Here is a 16691-nt window from a genome sequence, read left to right as displayed (position 1 = left end):
TGAAGGGGCATAGGACACATGCTTGCACTTGTTGTTTGTGACCAAGCTCTCTTTCGCAACACGGGCTATGGCTTAGCTAATCGGGCGGCATTCGGTAGAAACAAATTTGGTTTATGTCATTTGGTTTTTCTTCACATTCGGTTAGTAAAACTAAAAGCCAAACATATGTATGCGAGCAGCGTTGGATGGCCGGCTCCCGCATCAGTGTCCGTGGACTGGTCCCCCTGTATGTGGATGATGGTTGATATTTTTACACTCATTTACCCTTTGTCTAAACCGAGATATTTCAATTAACTGAAATATTCGTTTTGATATTGCTATTAATGACTAATGAATGCAAATGTTTTCACAAATCCTTTTTTTTGTGTTTTCATAAAGAATGGGCTAAATATGGACGAGATCAAATGAGAACACGGAAAAGAAGTGAAAGAGGAGATATAAGAAATCAGGAGGAGACGCACCAGAGATCAAGTGAAAATAGTTCACAGAATCGACAAAAGAGTTCATCAATTTTGGAAAAAAAAATTCATCGATTTTGATAATTTGAAAAAAAGTTCATCTAATTTGAAAAAAGTTTATCGAAGTTGAAAAAAAATCATCAATTTTGAAAAAGCTTATTAAAAATTGAAAAAATGTTCATGGATTTTCCGAAAAAGTACATAAAAATCGAAAAAGTTCATCGATTTGAATAAAAAGTTCACACATTTGCAAGAAATTCGTCGATCCAGGAAGAAATAAAAGGAAAAATGGAAAAAGTAAGAATAAAGAAGGAAAATGTTTTTTAGGGATAAAAGAAAGAAAAGGTTGAAACTTAGCAGATCCTGCTAGGTGTCGCTGGTTCGAATCGCAGGGAGCGCGAGCTTTTTCGGCCGATTATAAGAACACGAAAAAAAACCTATATGGGCCGGCCCAGCGCGGGACGCTTCAGGCGCCCGTTTGTGAAAAACACGGTAACAGGCGCCGAGCAAGAAGGCCTACGGGAGGTTCTCAGCAAAATCAGGCCTACAGGCTGCCGGGCCGCAGATTCCCCGCATCAAGTCAGCCTGATGTTTTTCTCAAAAAAAAAGTCAGCCTGATGTTCCGGAAAACCCTAGGTCACTCCGTCTCTTACCATCGCGAACTCCTGGCTGCCCTCGGGCGACTACCTTCCACAACTTCCCAGTTTGTTTCATCACATTCAGCATAATCATGACGGAATTGGACCACGGTAATGCATTAATTTGTGGTTTCTCTCTGCACGAGTAGTTCTTTTCTTTGTTCGTTTCATATAGGAGTCTGTATATTGTTGCGTCTCGCTTTCTTGGAAAGGATCTGTGAATCAGGGCACCTATTTCTATGGTGAGCAGCTATCTATTGCTACTTTAAAGTCGGGGTCAATAGCTGTTAGTCACAGCCCTCAGATCTGGAGGTGTTCCTCAATGTCAAAATCTCAAATTTTGAATGAAACCGAGCTTAATTTGTTGCGCCCCGTTTTGTTGTCGCAATCTTTTTCTTGACTGTTTCATTTAAAATATAAGGTCCCATTTTCCCTTCATAGTATTGGGTTCACTATTTAACCATTGTTTGTTCTACAGCATACTACCTACAGTGTAAATTTGTAATCCTTTATGGAGTGTAAATTTGAGATTAAACATCCTTGTTTCAGACGAAGGAACGATGGAAGTGAAATCCAGGGCCAGTTTAAAGGACCCATCTGTTAACATTCCTGTTAAATTTGATTTCAATAAGTTTCAGGAGGTATTGTAACTAGGCATCTCTATGATCTTTCTTGCCCTTCTATTTTCTTTCTTTATTGCTGGCTTTGACATTATCTCTTTCAGGTTATTTTTCAACAGTATGCTTTGTTTGCCAAGTCCACCAAATGATATAATCTGTCGCTGACATTATCTCTTTCAGGATATTTTTCAAGAATATGCTTTGATCGCCCGGTCCATGCCAAATGATATAATCACCCAAGATCCTACTCCTAAGGTTTTTCCCGCCTTATACAAAATTCAGTTTTGCCATATTGGTTAATTGTTTAGTGTCTATCCTTTATTATTATTATGGCTACTCAAGTTGTCTACTGAAAAACATGTTTTTTGTTGTCAAAATACACGTCAACAGGATTTTGCTTATTCTGTTGTGTTTTGTTAATGGGATAACTGATCCCTTTTCACCTTTTGTTAACTGTGCATGATTTAGTCGCTACACGCGGTCTTCTATGAGCTATCTCCCCAATTGTGGCCCATCTTAGAGAAGGACAGCGTCCGGTGCTTACTCAACTTTTTGGTGAGCAAGCGGGGTATGACATGGAAACATACCATCACCTCACAAACCTTAACTTACATGATCAGTTATGATGCCCTACGATGTGCAAAAGTTATATTGGAGGGCAAGGCACCAAGGCTCAATGGACACCATGCCAATCCCAACTGCATTAACCCATATGGATACTTCCCGCTCCATGAAGCTGCCGAAAGGTTTTCTGTTGACATGATCAAGTTACTCTTTCGTCATGGTGCATCAGCCAGTGTACGCACAGTCGGGGATAACATCATTGAGAACCTACTCCCACTCCATGTTGCGGTCGAAAATACTTGCCTGCATAAGTATTTGGAGGATAATTTATTTCCATACCAGAACCATTGGGATTATATCTACAAGATTATCCATCTGCTATGCATGCCTGAAATGGTTTGTTTCACTTCCCTCTCTAGACAATGTGGTTTTGCAGCATTATAAATAAAAGGAAAGCTTTGGTATTGTCATAGATCATGAATTGCTGTTAATAAGTTAATAATGATACCAAAGGGCTAGAATATTACATCTTCAGTTGCCAGATACTGAATTGTTCTTATATTTTGTATGTATCCATCTGTTGTTGAATATTCTTCTTTAGAGGCTTGCAGTCAGCAATTCTATTCCGTTCAGCTTTTTTTTTGCCCTGAAGATTATCCCCATTCCAGTAGTTACTTTGATGGGAGGAATTGAGGTGATAAATAGGAAATTGTTCTTTACCACTTATTTGCATACATATGCTTAAAGGCACTAAGATTATTTTTATGTGGTGATTGCTTTACAGAAAATCTTTTTGGATACGGTTAGACTGCTAGCAGAAAGAACAGATAATCTAGTTGATGAGATATGGAATTACGTGAAGGATGGAAAACTTGTCCAGTCTGCAGTTTTACTTCTGTCAGCTCAAGCGCAAATCCGTGGGGGCTGTTCCTCCAAACGCAACGGCAATAATAAGCGTGATGGGTTTGATATTATCATGTGCCATATAGTGAGACATTTGGTTACCCTAAGATCGGAGAACAAAAATACAAATACACGGAAGCTGCGTGAGGAAGAGAGAATATTTATGGAGTTTACGGGCCTGCTTGTTGATATTGTTTCGCAAGCTGGTGAAGCCCTTTCTGCATACATTCAGGCACATTCAAAGGTACCACCTTTCTTGTCTATTGTAGTTGCAGTTCTTAAACCTTAATATCTAAATTACATTATAGAAGATGTCTTTGAAAGATCATGAACTAACTGTGGCAAGAAGAATGCTAGTACTTATCATGTCTATTGAGAGAAAAGCAACAATACTTGTTTATTTAACAGACTTCTATGTTATGATTTTGTTTCGGAAAAGTATCTCCATGTACTTTGCAAAAATCTCTTTAATTTATGAAGTTGAGATTTGAGTAAAGGAAGAATTGTTTAATCGTTAGAGATATCTATACCCCATTTAGTATACCAGTTTTTGAATCTGATTTTACCCTGCATCTACAGTGTTCATGCTAAATTCTGAGCAGTTCTACCCATCGATTGAATGAATCAGACGGTGAAAACATGAGCGAATCCCTGCAACATCAGCCGTATTTATTTCATCCCACGGATTGCATTCGTGCAGAGCAATGTACCCTGTCATACTAGACTGACAAGCCTACACCATAAGTGAACTAAGACCTGCCGTGCTTACTGCCTTACTGGCCCATGCGGAGTAGCTAATAGCTAAATAAATAAAGGCGTCAATGCCACGGTCAGCTCCGATATGCACTGGAGCACAATACCCTGTGTACATACGTATAGCAGCAGCATTTCACTATGCTTGGGTTGGTATTCACTAGAGAGAGACACGCGCTTCGCCGTGACAGGAAGCTGGCGGTTTGGCATGCGCTTATAAGTTATAAGCAGGCTGTACATCGGCTGAGTCATTTGATTGGCAGGTTCAGTTTGGCTGAATGAAGCGGAGATGGTTAAGTGCCCTTCCCCGCACCGGAAATACATGTAGGTGATTGCACATGTACTTTTAAAGCAATCAAGCTGCGGTCGTCCTTGAAGCAATTTTTCATAAAGCTATATATACCATACATATCTTGCTGCTTGATCCATTTTAAAAAAGAAACATATATTGTTGCTTTGTAGGGTAATGGTTTTACTTCTTTGGATTGCAAAACCCATCATCACTTATTTTTTCAAGCACCGGTCATTTGATATCCTGCATTAGCACCACTCGGCAAAATAAATAAAGCATTAATCGGACCAATTAGCATCGTGCTATCTTCCTGAAAAGACAGTTTTATAGGCGTGAATAAGTGGCTTTTCATGGATAAATGATAAATCATGTCAAGTTCAGATGAGATACACTGGGAGAAAAGAGAGGAAGATTCTAATACAGTTTGTTGAGACACTACTTAATTCACTATGGCTTGCTAGCATTGATCTACACAGGAAATGATTTTTTTATAGAAGGGTTTCCCTTGATTATTTCCATTAAAAGAAACCAACAACTGCAAAGTTCACAGCCTCACATCCCAGCCAGTATCCCCAGCAAATCAGTTTACTTTTTTCAAATTCTTCTTTCATGTAAATAAAACTAGTAACTACATCATCCGTCCGCAGATGGCCTCAGAACCCTCCGTATCCCTTGTCCTTAAGGCTTTAGAGAGATGGCAGCAGTATGGATCATGTCTGCCGTACTACTCCCTCCGTTCCTTTATATAAGGTGTATTAGTTTTGGCATGGTGACCAAGGCACACAATTATAGAAAAGGTAGGACAAAATTACCCTTGGCAAATCTTTGTTTAGTGGAAAGTAAATCAGTTAGTCCAGGAAAATCAGATATACATGCAATCGCCAGAGAGATACTTTCCTTCTTTTGCTACAAGAAGAGATACACACAATCAGGAAAGAGATGCTTCCCTTTTTCTGGATGGCTAATAAGGGAATTATGTGAAATTAGAAGAAATGCACCTTACATTATGAAATTTTATCAAAAAACAAATACACCTAATATAAAGGAATGGAGGGAGTAGAACATAACACTAATCTATTTCTTATGGAAGGCAAATTAAACAGGTATTCATGCCAAACTGGTATGCTGATTTGTTTTTTGAAAACTTTCCGAGAAAACACTTGGTAGCACGTACCACTTACTAGTACAAGTAAGATGCAGTTCATGACTCCCACTTTGTGAAGTGTCTAGATTGCGAGATTACAATACATGTGGAAGCTAATAATTTTTTCTTAAGGAATTCATGATGAGTCAATGGAGTAAATTTTAATATGTTGTTATGTACTTTATTGGACCAAGTACATTTATTCTTAGTGTCATATATGTTTATAACAGTGTTGGCATACTGTTCTATTGCCTTCCAGCTCATATGGCATAATTGCAAGTTTATCCTCCAAACCATTATTTCCATCATCTCGCTGCTACAATTGATCACATGATTGCCACATTATATGTGCTACCTATGCGTTGTCTTTAACTTTTTCTTCCTATTATATCTTGTAACAGCAGCTTGTATGTCATGCAGGTGCCCCACATGGAGGTTCTGGAGCGGGTTTCTTCTATCCTCAAGGAGTATGGGTTTTGCCCGACTGGAGAAATCGTTGATGTTAAGAACCTGTACTATTGTGTTGCTTCCTATAATAATTTTCTATGCAAATACTTTATTTAGCTTGTTGATTATCTAATTATTTCTTCCACTTGTTCTTGAAGCTGCCCTTACAACTGCGTAATGTCTGATGAAGAGTTATACCACCAAGGTGTGTTGGGCTTAAGTGATTATTTTCAGATTTAATAACATGGACCCTAACTATTGTTTCATGGCAAGCAGGGCTTATGAATTCAACCAAGGGTGGTGCAGCGGAAGAAGTACATGTACTGGAGCATTCTATCTTCACTTGTTCTTTTGGCAAATGCCTTGTGAGCATTGATTGTTATTTTTTATCTCTAAGTTGGATAAAAACACTCTCAGTTAACTATCGGTACATGATGTTACAATAGAAGCCAAAAATTTATCTCTTGATTAGAAAGGCAAAACTGGTCTCATCTCTAATCTCTGTCCCTTGGTTGGATCAAATCACTCTTTAGTTAACTATTGGTACAGGATGTTACATAGAAGCCAATATATTATCTCTTGATTAGAAAAGCAAAACTGGTCCCATCTCTAATCTCTGTCTTCGCCCAAGGAATTCATCACCACCTGTCCCCCCAGCGGTGTTTACACTGCAGTTATCTACATGCCTCAGTTTCTGTATGATTCATCTTTTAGTTTATCCTTTGAATGGGGCAACGCATTTATATAGCAGCCCTACAATTCAATACCCTGTGAATGGAGTAGTTAGTGGAATGTATGCCTTTCTTATACCGGAGTTGATTCCTCTTGTGCTAAAATCTATTCTTCCAGGTCTTTTTACCATCCTTTTGTGTTTGTGGTATTGTGGTGACCTTTTTAGAAATTATCTTGCTTGTTTTTGGTCATGAATTTGGTGAAGTGGTCAGAATCATAATATTCAGTACGAGTTCATATTGTGGTGAACAAAGAAATCTTTAGGATTTTTTTCTGTTTGGGGACATGTGTTATTTCATAATTATTAACCGAGGAATATTCACTGAAATTTACTATTCCAATTGCTTTAAATTGCCTCTATATGCAAATTGCCTATTTACGATCCCATGGCATTTGAACTATGATTAGTCTGTCATGCTAATGTGACGGGGACTAGTGTATCTGTTTCCCATCAACCTGTTGACGTAGGTAGAAGCGGAATGTGATGATAGATACTCCATGAAATATGCCTTGACAGTGCATTTTTCTATAGGCTTGATCAAAATGAGACAAGTTTGAGTAAGTACAAAGATAAAACAACTTAGAATTTGAAATGGAGAGTAATCTTTAGAGACAACGGCAACGCATGTTTCAGTTGCTACATCTGTCCCATGTATCAAGCTGGTTCGACAGCTTTTCATGTTCATTAAGCTTGCTACAAACATAATTCGTAGCAACAAAATGATGCTGTATAGCTTAAGAACAAACTTGTTCAATAATAATGCAAATAACGTATACCATATCAAATAGCGAGTGTTGTTGGCTGATGATGCTGAATATGGATGTTTTTTTGGTTTTCTGATGCTTGTGCTTTATGTCATTGTGGGACAGGCTGCGGAAAAGTATCTGCCTAAAGGATGGGATAACACATTCACAAGGAGAAAGTTCTTCCCATATTGGAGATCGGTGCTACAGGCCCGGGCTTTTCTGCGGGTGTACCCATCATATGCAACAGCAGATGCCAGTCGACCTACTGTGCCTACTCCAGTTCCAGGCCATAAGCTTCCCTCGCTGGGAAAAGCTCCACAACTGTTAAGCAATCGTCAATCCAGAAGACTTTTTGGTACCGACGCATCCGCAGCTAGGTCTGCACTTGGTTATGAAGAACTTCGTTGCCCTCGGGGAAGCTCAATGGACAGGACTCCAAGTCAAAATCACAACCTTTCACTGCTGGAAGAGTTACACAAGCAACAAATAATCATGGTCAATCTAGAAGACTCTTTGGTACTGCTGCGTCCATCCTCCTGAAGGTGGCAAGGAAAGCGTGAGCAGTTGGCCATGAAGGTTGTGGTGAGTTGTGTCCTTCCATTTGAAGTTTTTGAATGTGACCAACATAAGCTTATGCAAACAAGTGAGTTGTTTGATAGGCTTAGTTGCATCTTAGTTTTCTTGTGTTTTAGTCTGTATGGCCTCTTTCTTTCACCTATCACTTATTTTTATTTATGGAGAAAAATCTTCATGTGAATCTGCAGACTTTAATCTGAATCTCGTTATCTTGTTTTTGTTTGAGCAGGTTGCTGGGGGCACTCGGTGCATTTTTCTCCTAGATGGGAAGATGAGGCTGCTGATTCACGGCTGTGCGCGTGCATTTTTCTGCAGCTTGTAAGAGCATGGGAAGATGGGAGTGACAGGCTGTTCGGGGAGCTTGCACGGCAACCAGAAATAGGTTGGGCAGAGAGCTCGGTCAGGCGTCTCTTTAACGCGCGAGCTGAGGCTGGGCATCGTTTGTAAAATATGATGGTATCAGATGCCTCTCATTTGCTGTTATCAGGCCGGTGGAGGGTCACTGGTCTTCATTAGGCTAGTCATAGTGGGAGTAATTTAGGTAGTAACATAGTGCACTTTAAGAAAATTTTGCTTATATGGCATATAGTTAATAAAGAGAGAGATGTTTAGAGTAACATACTCCCTTCATTCTTTTTTAGTTTGCATATAAGATTTGGTCAAAGTCAAACTTTGTAAAAATTTGACCAACTTTGTAGAAAAAACTATCAACATCTACAATACTAAAGCTACATGGTATAAAAATTAGTTTCATGATGCATCTAACGATATTGATTTCATATTGTGAATCTTGATAGTTTTTCTATAAACTTAGTCAAAGTTAACAAAGTTTAACTTTAACCAAATTTTATATACAGACTAAAAAGAAACGGATGCAGGAAATGAAGGGGCATAGGACACATGCTTGCACTTGTTGTTTGTGACCAAGCTCTCTTTCGCAACACGGGCTATGGCTTAGCTAATCGGGCGGCATTCGGTAGAAACAAATTTGGTTTATGTCATTTGGTTTTTCTTCACATTCGGTTAGTAAAACTAAAAGCCAAACATATGTATGCGAGCAGCGTTGGATGGCCGGCTCCCGCATCAGTGTCCGTGGACTGGTCCCCCTGTATGTGGATGATGGTTGATATTTTTACACTCATTTACCCTTTGTCTAAACCGAGATATTTCAATTAACTGAAATATTCGTTTTGATATTGCTATTAATGACTAATGAATGCAAATGTTTTCACAAATCCTTTTTTTGTGTGTTTTCATAAAGAATGGGCTAAATATGGACGAGATCAAATGAGAACACGGAAAAGAAGTGAAAGAGGAGATATAAGAAATCAGGAGGAGACGCACCAGAGATCAAGTGAAAATAGTTCACAGAATCGACAAAAGAGTTCATCAATTTTGGAAAAAAAAATTCATCGATTTTGATAATTTGAAAAAAAGTTCATCTAATTTGAAAAAAGTTTATCGAAGTTGAAAAAAAATCATCAATTTTGAAAAAGCTTATTAAAAATTGAAAAAATGTTCATGGATTTTCCGAAAAAGTACATAAAAATCGAAAAAGTTCATCGATTTGAATAAAAAGTTCACACATTTGCAAGAAATTCGTCGATCCAGGAAGAAATAAAAGGAAAAATGGAAAAAGTAAGAATAAAGAAGGAAAATGTTTTTTAGGGATAAAAGAAAGAAAAGGTTGAAACTTAGCAGATCCTGCTAGGTGTCGCTGGTTCGAATCGCAGGGAGCGCGAGCTTTTTCGGCCGATTATAAGAACACGAAAAAAAAACTATATGGGCCGGCCCAGCGCGGGACGCTTCAGGCGCCCGTTTGTAAAAAACACGGTAACAGGCGCCGAGCAAGAAGGCCTACGGGAGGTTCTCAGCAAAATCAGGCCTACAGGCTGCCGGGCCGCAGATTCCCCGCATCAAGTCAGCCTGATGTTTTTCTCAAAAAAAAAAGTCAGCTTGATGTTCCGGAAAACCCTAGCTCACTCCGTCTCTTACCATCGCGAACTCCTGGCTGCCCTCGGGCGACTACCTTCCACAACTTCCCAGTTTGTTTCATCACATTCAGCATAATCATGACGGAATTGGACCACGGTAATGCATTAATTTGTGGTTTCTCTCTGCACGAGTAGTTCTTTTCTTTGTTCGTTTCATATAGGAGTTTGTATATTGTTGCGTCTCGCTTTCTTGGAAAGGATCTGTGAATCAGGGCACCTATTTCTATGGTGAGCAGCTATCTATTGCTACTTTAAAGTCGGGGTCAATAGCTGTTAGTCACAGCCCTCAGATCTGGAGGTGTTCCTCAATGTCAAAATCTCAAATTTTGAATGAAACCGAGCTTAATTTGTTGCGCCCCGTTTTGTTGTCGCAGTCTTTTTCTTGACTGTTTCATTTAAAATATAAGGTCCCATTTTCCCTTCATAGTATTGGGTTCACTATTTAACCATTGTTTGTTCTACAGCATACTACCTACAGTGTAAATTTGTAATCCTTTATGGAGTGTAAATTTGAGATTAAACATCCTTGTTTTAGACGAAGGAACGATGGAAGTGAAATCCAGGGCCAGTTTAAAGGACCCATCTGTTAACATTCCTGTTAAATTTGATTTCAATAAGTTTCAGGAGGTATTGTAACTAGGCATCTCTATGATCTTTCTTGCCCTTCTATTTTCTTTCTTTATTGCTGGCTTTGACATTATCTCTTTCAGGTTATTTTTCAACAGTATGCTTTGTTTGCCAAGTCCACCAAATGATATAATCTGTCGCTGACATTATCTCTTTCAGGATATTTTTCAAGAATATGCTTTGATCGCCCGGTCCATGCCAAATGATATAATCACCCAAGATCCTACTCCTAAGGTTTTTCCCGCCTTATACAAAATTCAGTTTTGCCATATTGGTTAATTGTTTAGTGTCTATCCTTTATTATTATTATGGCTACTCAAGTTGTCTACTGAAAAACATGTTTTTTGTTGTCAAAATACACGTCAACAGGATTTTGCTTATTCTGTTGTGTTTTGTTAATGGGATAACTGATCCCTTTTCACCTTTTGTTAACTGTGCATGATTTAGTCGCTACACGCGGTCTTCTATGAGCTATCTCCCCAATTGTGGCCCATCTTAGAGAAGGACAGCGTCCGGTGCTTACTCAACTTTTTGGTGAGCAAGCGGGGTATGACATGGAAACATACCATCACCTCACAAACCTTAACTTACATGATCAGTTATGATGCCCTACGATGTGCAAAAGTTATATTGGAGGGCAAGGCACCAAGGCTCAATGGACACCATGCCAATCCCAACTGCATTAACCCATATGGATACTTCCCGCTCCATGAAGCTGCCGAAAGGTTTTCTGTTGACATGATCAAGTTACTCTTTCGTCATGGTGCATCAGCCAGTGTACGCACAGTCGGGGATAACATCATTGAGAACCTACTCCCACTCCATGTTGCGGTCGAAAATACTTGCCTGCATAAGTATTTGGAGGATAATTTATTTCCATACCAGAACCATTGGGATTATATCTACAAGATTATCCATCTGCTATGCATGCCTGAAATGGTTTGTTTCACTTCCCTCTCTAGACAATGTGGTTTTGCAGCATTATAAATAAAAGGAAAGCTTTGGTATTGTCATAGATCATGAATTGCTGTTAATAAGTTAATAATGATACCAAAGGGCTAGAATATTACATCTTCAGTTGCCAGATACTGAATTGTTCTTATATTTTGTATGTATCCATCTGTTGTTGAATATTCTTCTTTAGAGGCTTGCAGTCAGCAATTCTATTCCGTTCAGCTTTTTTTTTTGCCCTGAAGATTATCCCCATTCCAGTAGTTACTTTGATGGGAGGAATTGAGGTGATAAATAGGAAATTGTTCTTTACCACTTATTTGCATACATATGCTTAAAGGCACTAAGATTATTTTTATGTGGTGATTGCTTTACAGAAAATCTTTTTGGATACGGTTAGACTGCTAGCAGAAAGAACAGATAATCTAGTTGATGAGATATGGAATTACGTGAAGGATGGAAAACTTGTCCAGTCTGCAGTTTTACTTCTGTCAGCTCAAGCGCAAATCCGTGGGGGCTGTTCCTCCAAACGCAACGGCAATAATAAGCGTGATGGGTTTGATATTATCATGTGCCATATAGTGAGACATTTGGTTACCCTAAGATCGGAGAACAAAAATACAAATACACGGAAGCTGCGTGAGGAAGAGAGAATATTTATGGAGTTTACGGGCCTGCTTGTTGATATTGTTTCGCAAGCTGGTGAAGCCCTTTCTGCATACATTCAGGCACATTCAAAGGTACCACCTTTCTTGTCTATTGTAGTTGCAGTTCTTAAACCTTAATATCTAAATTACATTATAGAAGATGTCTTTGAAAGATCATGAACTAACTGTGGCAAGAAGAATGCTAGTACTTATCATGTCTATTGAGAGAAAAGCAACAATACTTGTTTATTTAACAGACTTCTATGTTATGATTTTGTTTCGGAAAAGTATCTCCATGTACTTTGCAAAAATCTCTTTAATTTATGAAGTTGAGATTTGAGTAAAGGAAGAATTGTTTAATCGTTAGAGATATCTATACCCCATTTAGTATACCAGTTTTTGAATCTGATTTTACCCTGCATCTACAGTGTTCATGCTAAATTCTGAGCAGTTCTACCCATCGATTGAATGAATCAGACGGTGAAAACATGAGCGAATCCCTGCAACATCAGCCGTATTTATTTCATCCCACGGATTGCATTCGTGCAGAGCAATGTACCCTGTCATACTAGACTGACAAGCCTACACCATAAGTGAACTAAGACCTGCCGTGCTTACTGCCTTACTGGCCCATGCGGAGTAGCTAATAGCTAAATAAATAAAGGCGTCAATGCCACGGTCAGCTCCGATATGCACTGGAGCACAATACCCTGTGTACATACGTATAGCAGCAGCATTTCACTATGCTTGGGTTGGTATTCACTAGAGAGAGACACGCGCTTCGCCGTGACAGGAAGCTGGCGGTTTGGCATGCGCTTATAAGTTATAAGCAGGCTGTACATCGGCTGAGTCATTTGATTGGCAGGTTCAGTTTGGCTGAATGAAGCGGAGATGGTTAAGTGCCCTTCCCCGCACCGGAAATACATGTAGGTGATTGCACATGTACTTTTAAAGCAATCAAGCTGCGGTCGTCCTTGAAGCAATTTTTCATAAAGCTATATATACCATACATATCTTGCTGCTTGATCCATTTTAAAAAAGAAACATATATTGTTGCTTTGTAGGGTAATGGTTTTACTTCTTTGGATTGCAAAACCCATCATCACTTATTTTTTCAAGCACCGGTCATTTGATATCCTGCATTAGCACCACTCGGCAAAATAAATAAAGCATTAATCGGACCAATTAGCATCGTGCTATCTTCCTGAAAAGACAGTTTTATAGGCGTGAATAAGTGGCTTTTCATGGATAAATGATAAATCATGTCAAGTTCAGATGAGATACACTGGGAGAAAAGAGAGGAAGATTCTAATACAGTTTGTTGAGACACTACTTAATTCACTATGGCTTGCTAGCATTGATCTACACAGGAAATGATTTTTTTATAGAAGGGTTTCCCTTGATTATTTCCATTAAAAGAAACCAACAACTGCAAAGTTCACAGCCTCACATCCCAGCCAGTATCCCCAGCAAATCAGTTTACTTTTTTCAAATTCTTCTTTCATGTAAATAAAACTAGTAACTACATCATCCGTCCGCAGATGGCCTCAGAACCCTCCGTATCCCTTGTCCTTAAGGCTTTAGAGAGATGGCAGCAGTATGGATCATGTCTGCCGTACTACTCCCTCCGTTCCTTTATATAAGGTGTATTAGTTTTGGCATGGTGACCAAGGCACACAATTATAGAAAAGGTAGGACAAAATTACCCTTGGCAAATCTTTGTTTAGTGGAAAGTAAATCAGTTAGTCCAGGAAAATCAGATATACATGCAATCGCCAGAGAGATACTTTCCTTCTTTTGCTACAAGAAGAGATACACACAATCAGGAAAGAGATGCTTCCCTTTTTCTGGATGGCTAATAAGGGAATTATGTGAAATTAGAAGAAATGCACCTTACATTATGAAATTTTATCAAAAAACAAATACACCTAATATAAAGGAATGGAGGGAGTAGAACATAACACTAATCTATTTCTTATGGAAGGCAAATTAAACAGGTATTCATGCCAAACTGGTATGCTGATTTGTTTTTTGAAAACTTTCCGAGAAAACACTTGGTAGCACGTACCACTTACTAGTACAAGTAAGATGCAGTTCATGACTCCCACTTTGTGAAGTGTCTAGATTGCGAGATTACAATACATGTGGAAGCTAATAATTTTTTCTTAAGGAATTCATGATGAGTCAATGGAGTAAATTTTAATATGTTGTTATGTACTTTATTGGACCAAGTACATTTATTCTTAGTGTCATATATGTTTATAACAGTGTTGGCATACTGTTCTATTGCCTTCCAGCTCATATGGCATAATTGCAAGTTTATCCTCCAAACCATTATTTCCATCATCTCGCTGCTACAATTGATCACATGATTGCCACATTATATGTGCTACCTATGCGTTGTCTTTAACTTTTTCTTCCTATTATATCTTGTAACAGCAGCTTGTATGTCATGCAGGCGCCCCACATGGAGGTTCTGGAGCGGGTTTCTTCTATCCTCAAGGAGTATGGGTTTTGCCCGACTGGAGAAATCGTTGATGTTAAGAACCTGTACTATTGTGTTGCTTCCTATAATAATTTTCTATGCAAATACTTTATTTAGCTTGTTGATTATCTAATTATTTCTTCCACTTGTTCTTGAAGCTGCCCTTACAACTGCGTAATGTCTGATGAAGAGTTATACCACCAAGGTGTGTTGGGCTTAAGTGATTATTTTCAGATTTAATAACATGGACCCTAACTATTGTTTCATGGCAAGCAGGGCTTATGAATTCAACCAAGGGTGGTGCAGCGGAAGAAGTACATGTACTGGAGCATTCTATCTTCACTTGTTCTTTTGGCAAATGCCTTGTGAGCATTGATTGTTATTTTTTATCTCTAAGTTGGATAAAAACACTCTCAGTTAACTATCGGTACATGATGTTACAATAGAAGCCAAAAATTTATCTCTTGATTAGAAAGGCAAAACTGGTCTCATCTCTAATCTCTGTCCCTTGGTTGGATCAAATCACTCTTTAGTTAACTATTGGTACAGGATGTTACATAGAAGCCAATATATTATCTCTTGATTAGAAAAGCAAAACTGGTCCCATCTCTAATCTCTGTCTTCGCCCAAGGAATTCATCACCACCTGTCCCCCCAGCGGTGTTTACACTGCAGTTATCTACATGCCTCAGTTTCTGTATGCTTCATCTTTTAGTTTATCCTTTGAATGGGGCAACGCATTTATATAGCAGCCCTACAATTCAATACCCTGTGAATGGAGTAGTTAGTGGAATGTATGCCTTTCTTATACCGGAGTTGATTCCTCTTGTGCTAAAATCTATTCTTCCAGGTCTTTTTACCATCCTTTTGTGTTTGTGGTATTGTGGTGACCTTTTTAGAAATTATCTTGCTTGTTTTTGGTCATGAATTTGGTGAAGTGGTCAGAATCATAATATTCAGTACGAGTTCATATTGTGGTGAACAAAGAAATCTTTAGGATTTTTTCTGTTTGGGGACATGTGTTATTTCATAATTATTAACCGAGGAATATTCACTGAAATTTACTATTCCAATTGCTTTAAATTGCCTCTATATGCAAATTGCCTATTTACGATCCCATGGCATTTGAACTATGATTAGTCTGTCATGCTAATGTGACGGGGACTAGTGGTATCTGTTTCCCATCAACCTGTTGACGTAGGTAGAAGCGGAATGTGATGATAGATACTCCATGAAATATGCCTTGACAGTGCATTTTTCTATAGGCTTGATCAAAATGAGACAAGTTTGAGTAAGTACAAAGATAAAACAACTTAGAATTTGAAATGGAGAGTAATCTTTAGAGACAACGGCAACGCATGTTTCAGTTGCTACATCTGTCCCATGTATCAAGCTGGTTCGACAGCTTTTCATGTTCATTAAGCTTGCTACAAACATAATTCGTAGCAACAAAATGATGCTGTATAGCTTAAGAACAAACTTGTTCAATAATAATGCAAATAACGTATACCATATCAAACAGCGAGTGTTGTTGGCTGATGATGCTGAATATGGATGTTTTTTTGGTTTTCTGATGCTTGTGCTTTATGTCATTGTGGGACAGGCTGCGGAAAAGTATCTGCCTAAAGGATGGGATAACACATTCACAAGGAGAAAGTTCTTCCCATATTGGAGATCGGTGCTACAGGCCCGGGCTTTTCTGCGGGTGTATCCAGCCTATGCAACAGCAGATGCCAGTCGACCTACTGTGCCTACTCCAGTTCCAGGCCATAAGCTTCCCTCGCTGGGAAAAGCTCCACAACTGTTAAGCAATCGTCAATCCAGAAGACTTTTTGGTACCGACGCATCCGCAGCTAGGTCTGCACTTGGTTATGAAGAACTTCGTTGCCCTCGGGGAAGCTCAATGGACAGGACTCCAAGTCAAAATCACAACCTTTCACTGCTGGAAGAGTTACACAAGCAACAAATAATCATGGTCAATCTAGAAGACTCTTTGGTACTGCTGCGTCCATCCTCCTGAAGGTGGCAAGGAAAGCGTGAGCAGTTGGCCATGAAGATTGTGGTGAGTTGTGTCCTTCCATTTGAAGTTTTTGAATGTGACCAACATAAGCTTA

General features: G+C 38.9%; 2 protein-coding genes across 7 annotated transcripts; both read left to right on the top strand.

The window, feature by feature from the left end:
- The first annotated feature begins 1102 nt into the window (after nucleotides 1-1102).
- Nucleotides 1103-8209, top strand: LOC123128410 (uncharacterized). Of its 4 annotated transcripts, none has more exons than XM_044548400.1 (10): nucleotides 1103-1207; nucleotides 1646-1737; nucleotides 1897-1971; nucleotides 2185-2676; nucleotides 3065-3427; nucleotides 5793-5884; nucleotides 5978-6024; nucleotides 6096-6184; nucleotides 7422-7880; nucleotides 8104-8209. In XM_044548400.1, exons 1-9 carry the CDS (start codon nucleotides 1189-1191, stop codon nucleotides 7836-7838), a joined length of 1686 nt encoding a protein of 561 aa, XP_044404335.1. In that variant the 5' UTR covers nucleotides 1103-1188; the 3' UTR covers nucleotides 7839-7880; nucleotides 8104-8209. The 4 variants fall into 4 exon arrangements, with proteins under 4 accessions (XP_044404335.1, XP_044404336.1, XP_044404334.1 ...); XM_044548401.1 differs by having other exon boundaries at nucleotides 6096-6139; nucleotides 7422-7874; nucleotides 8104-8206; XM_044548399.1 differs by having other exon boundaries at nucleotides 7422-7874; nucleotides 8104-8206.
- Nucleotides 8210-9804: 1595 nt separating this feature from the next.
- LOC123128409 (uncharacterized) lies at nucleotides 9805-16627 on the top strand. Of its 3 annotated transcripts, none has more exons than XM_044548396.1 (9): nucleotides 9805-9965; nucleotides 10404-10495; nucleotides 10655-10729; nucleotides 10943-11434; nucleotides 11824-12186; nucleotides 14552-14643; nucleotides 14737-14783; nucleotides 14855-14943; nucleotides 16181-16627. In XM_044548396.1, exons 1-9 carry the CDS (start codon nucleotides 9947-9949, stop codon nucleotides 16595-16597), a joined length of 1686 nt encoding a protein of 561 aa, XP_044404331.1. In that variant the 5' UTR covers nucleotides 9805-9946; the 3' UTR covers nucleotides 16598-16627. The 3 variants fall into 3 exon arrangements, with proteins under 3 accessions (XP_044404331.1, XP_044404332.1, XP_044404333.1); XM_044548397.1 differs by having other exon boundaries at nucleotides 9842-9965; nucleotides 14855-14898; XM_044548398.1 differs by lacking the exon at nucleotides 10404-10495 and having other exon boundaries at nucleotides 9848-9965.
- Nucleotides 16628-16691: the final 64 nt, after the last annotated feature.

The sequence above is a fragment of the Triticum aestivum genome, chromosome 6A (assembly GCF_018294505.1).
Source record: "Triticum aestivum cultivar Chinese Spring chromosome 6A, IWGSC CS RefSeq v2.1, whole genome shotgun sequence".
NCBI classification, from domain to species: domain Eukaryota; kingdom Viridiplantae; phylum Streptophyta; class Magnoliopsida; order Poales; family Poaceae; genus Triticum; species Triticum aestivum.
Note: the sequence above shows the minus strand (reverse complement) of the source record. Positions and strands in the feature narration are given on the sequence as shown.

What these genes read in the sequence shown, in the direction of transcription:
- LOC123128410 (XM_044548400.1), top strand. An exon ending in ATTTCAATAAGTTTCAGGAG is followed by an intron (nt 1,738 to 1,896) that starts GTATTGTAACTA and finishes TATCTCTTTCAG; the next exon opens with GATATTTTTCAAGAATATGC. An exon ending in ATCGTTGATGTTAAGAACCT is followed by an intron (nt 5,885 to 5,977) that starts GTACTATTGTGT and finishes TTGTTCTTGAAG; the next exon opens with CTGCCCTTACAACTGCGTAA.
- LOC123128409 (XM_044548396.1), top strand. An exon ending in CCCAAGATCCTACTCCTAAG is followed by an intron (nt 10,730 to 10,942) that starts GTTTTTCCCGCC and finishes TGCATGATTTAG; the next exon opens with TCGCTACACGCGGTCTTCTA. An exon ending in ATCGTTGATGTTAAGAACCT is followed by an intron (nt 14,644 to 14,736) that starts GTACTATTGTGT and finishes TTGTTCTTGAAG; the next exon opens with CTGCCCTTACAACTGCGTAA.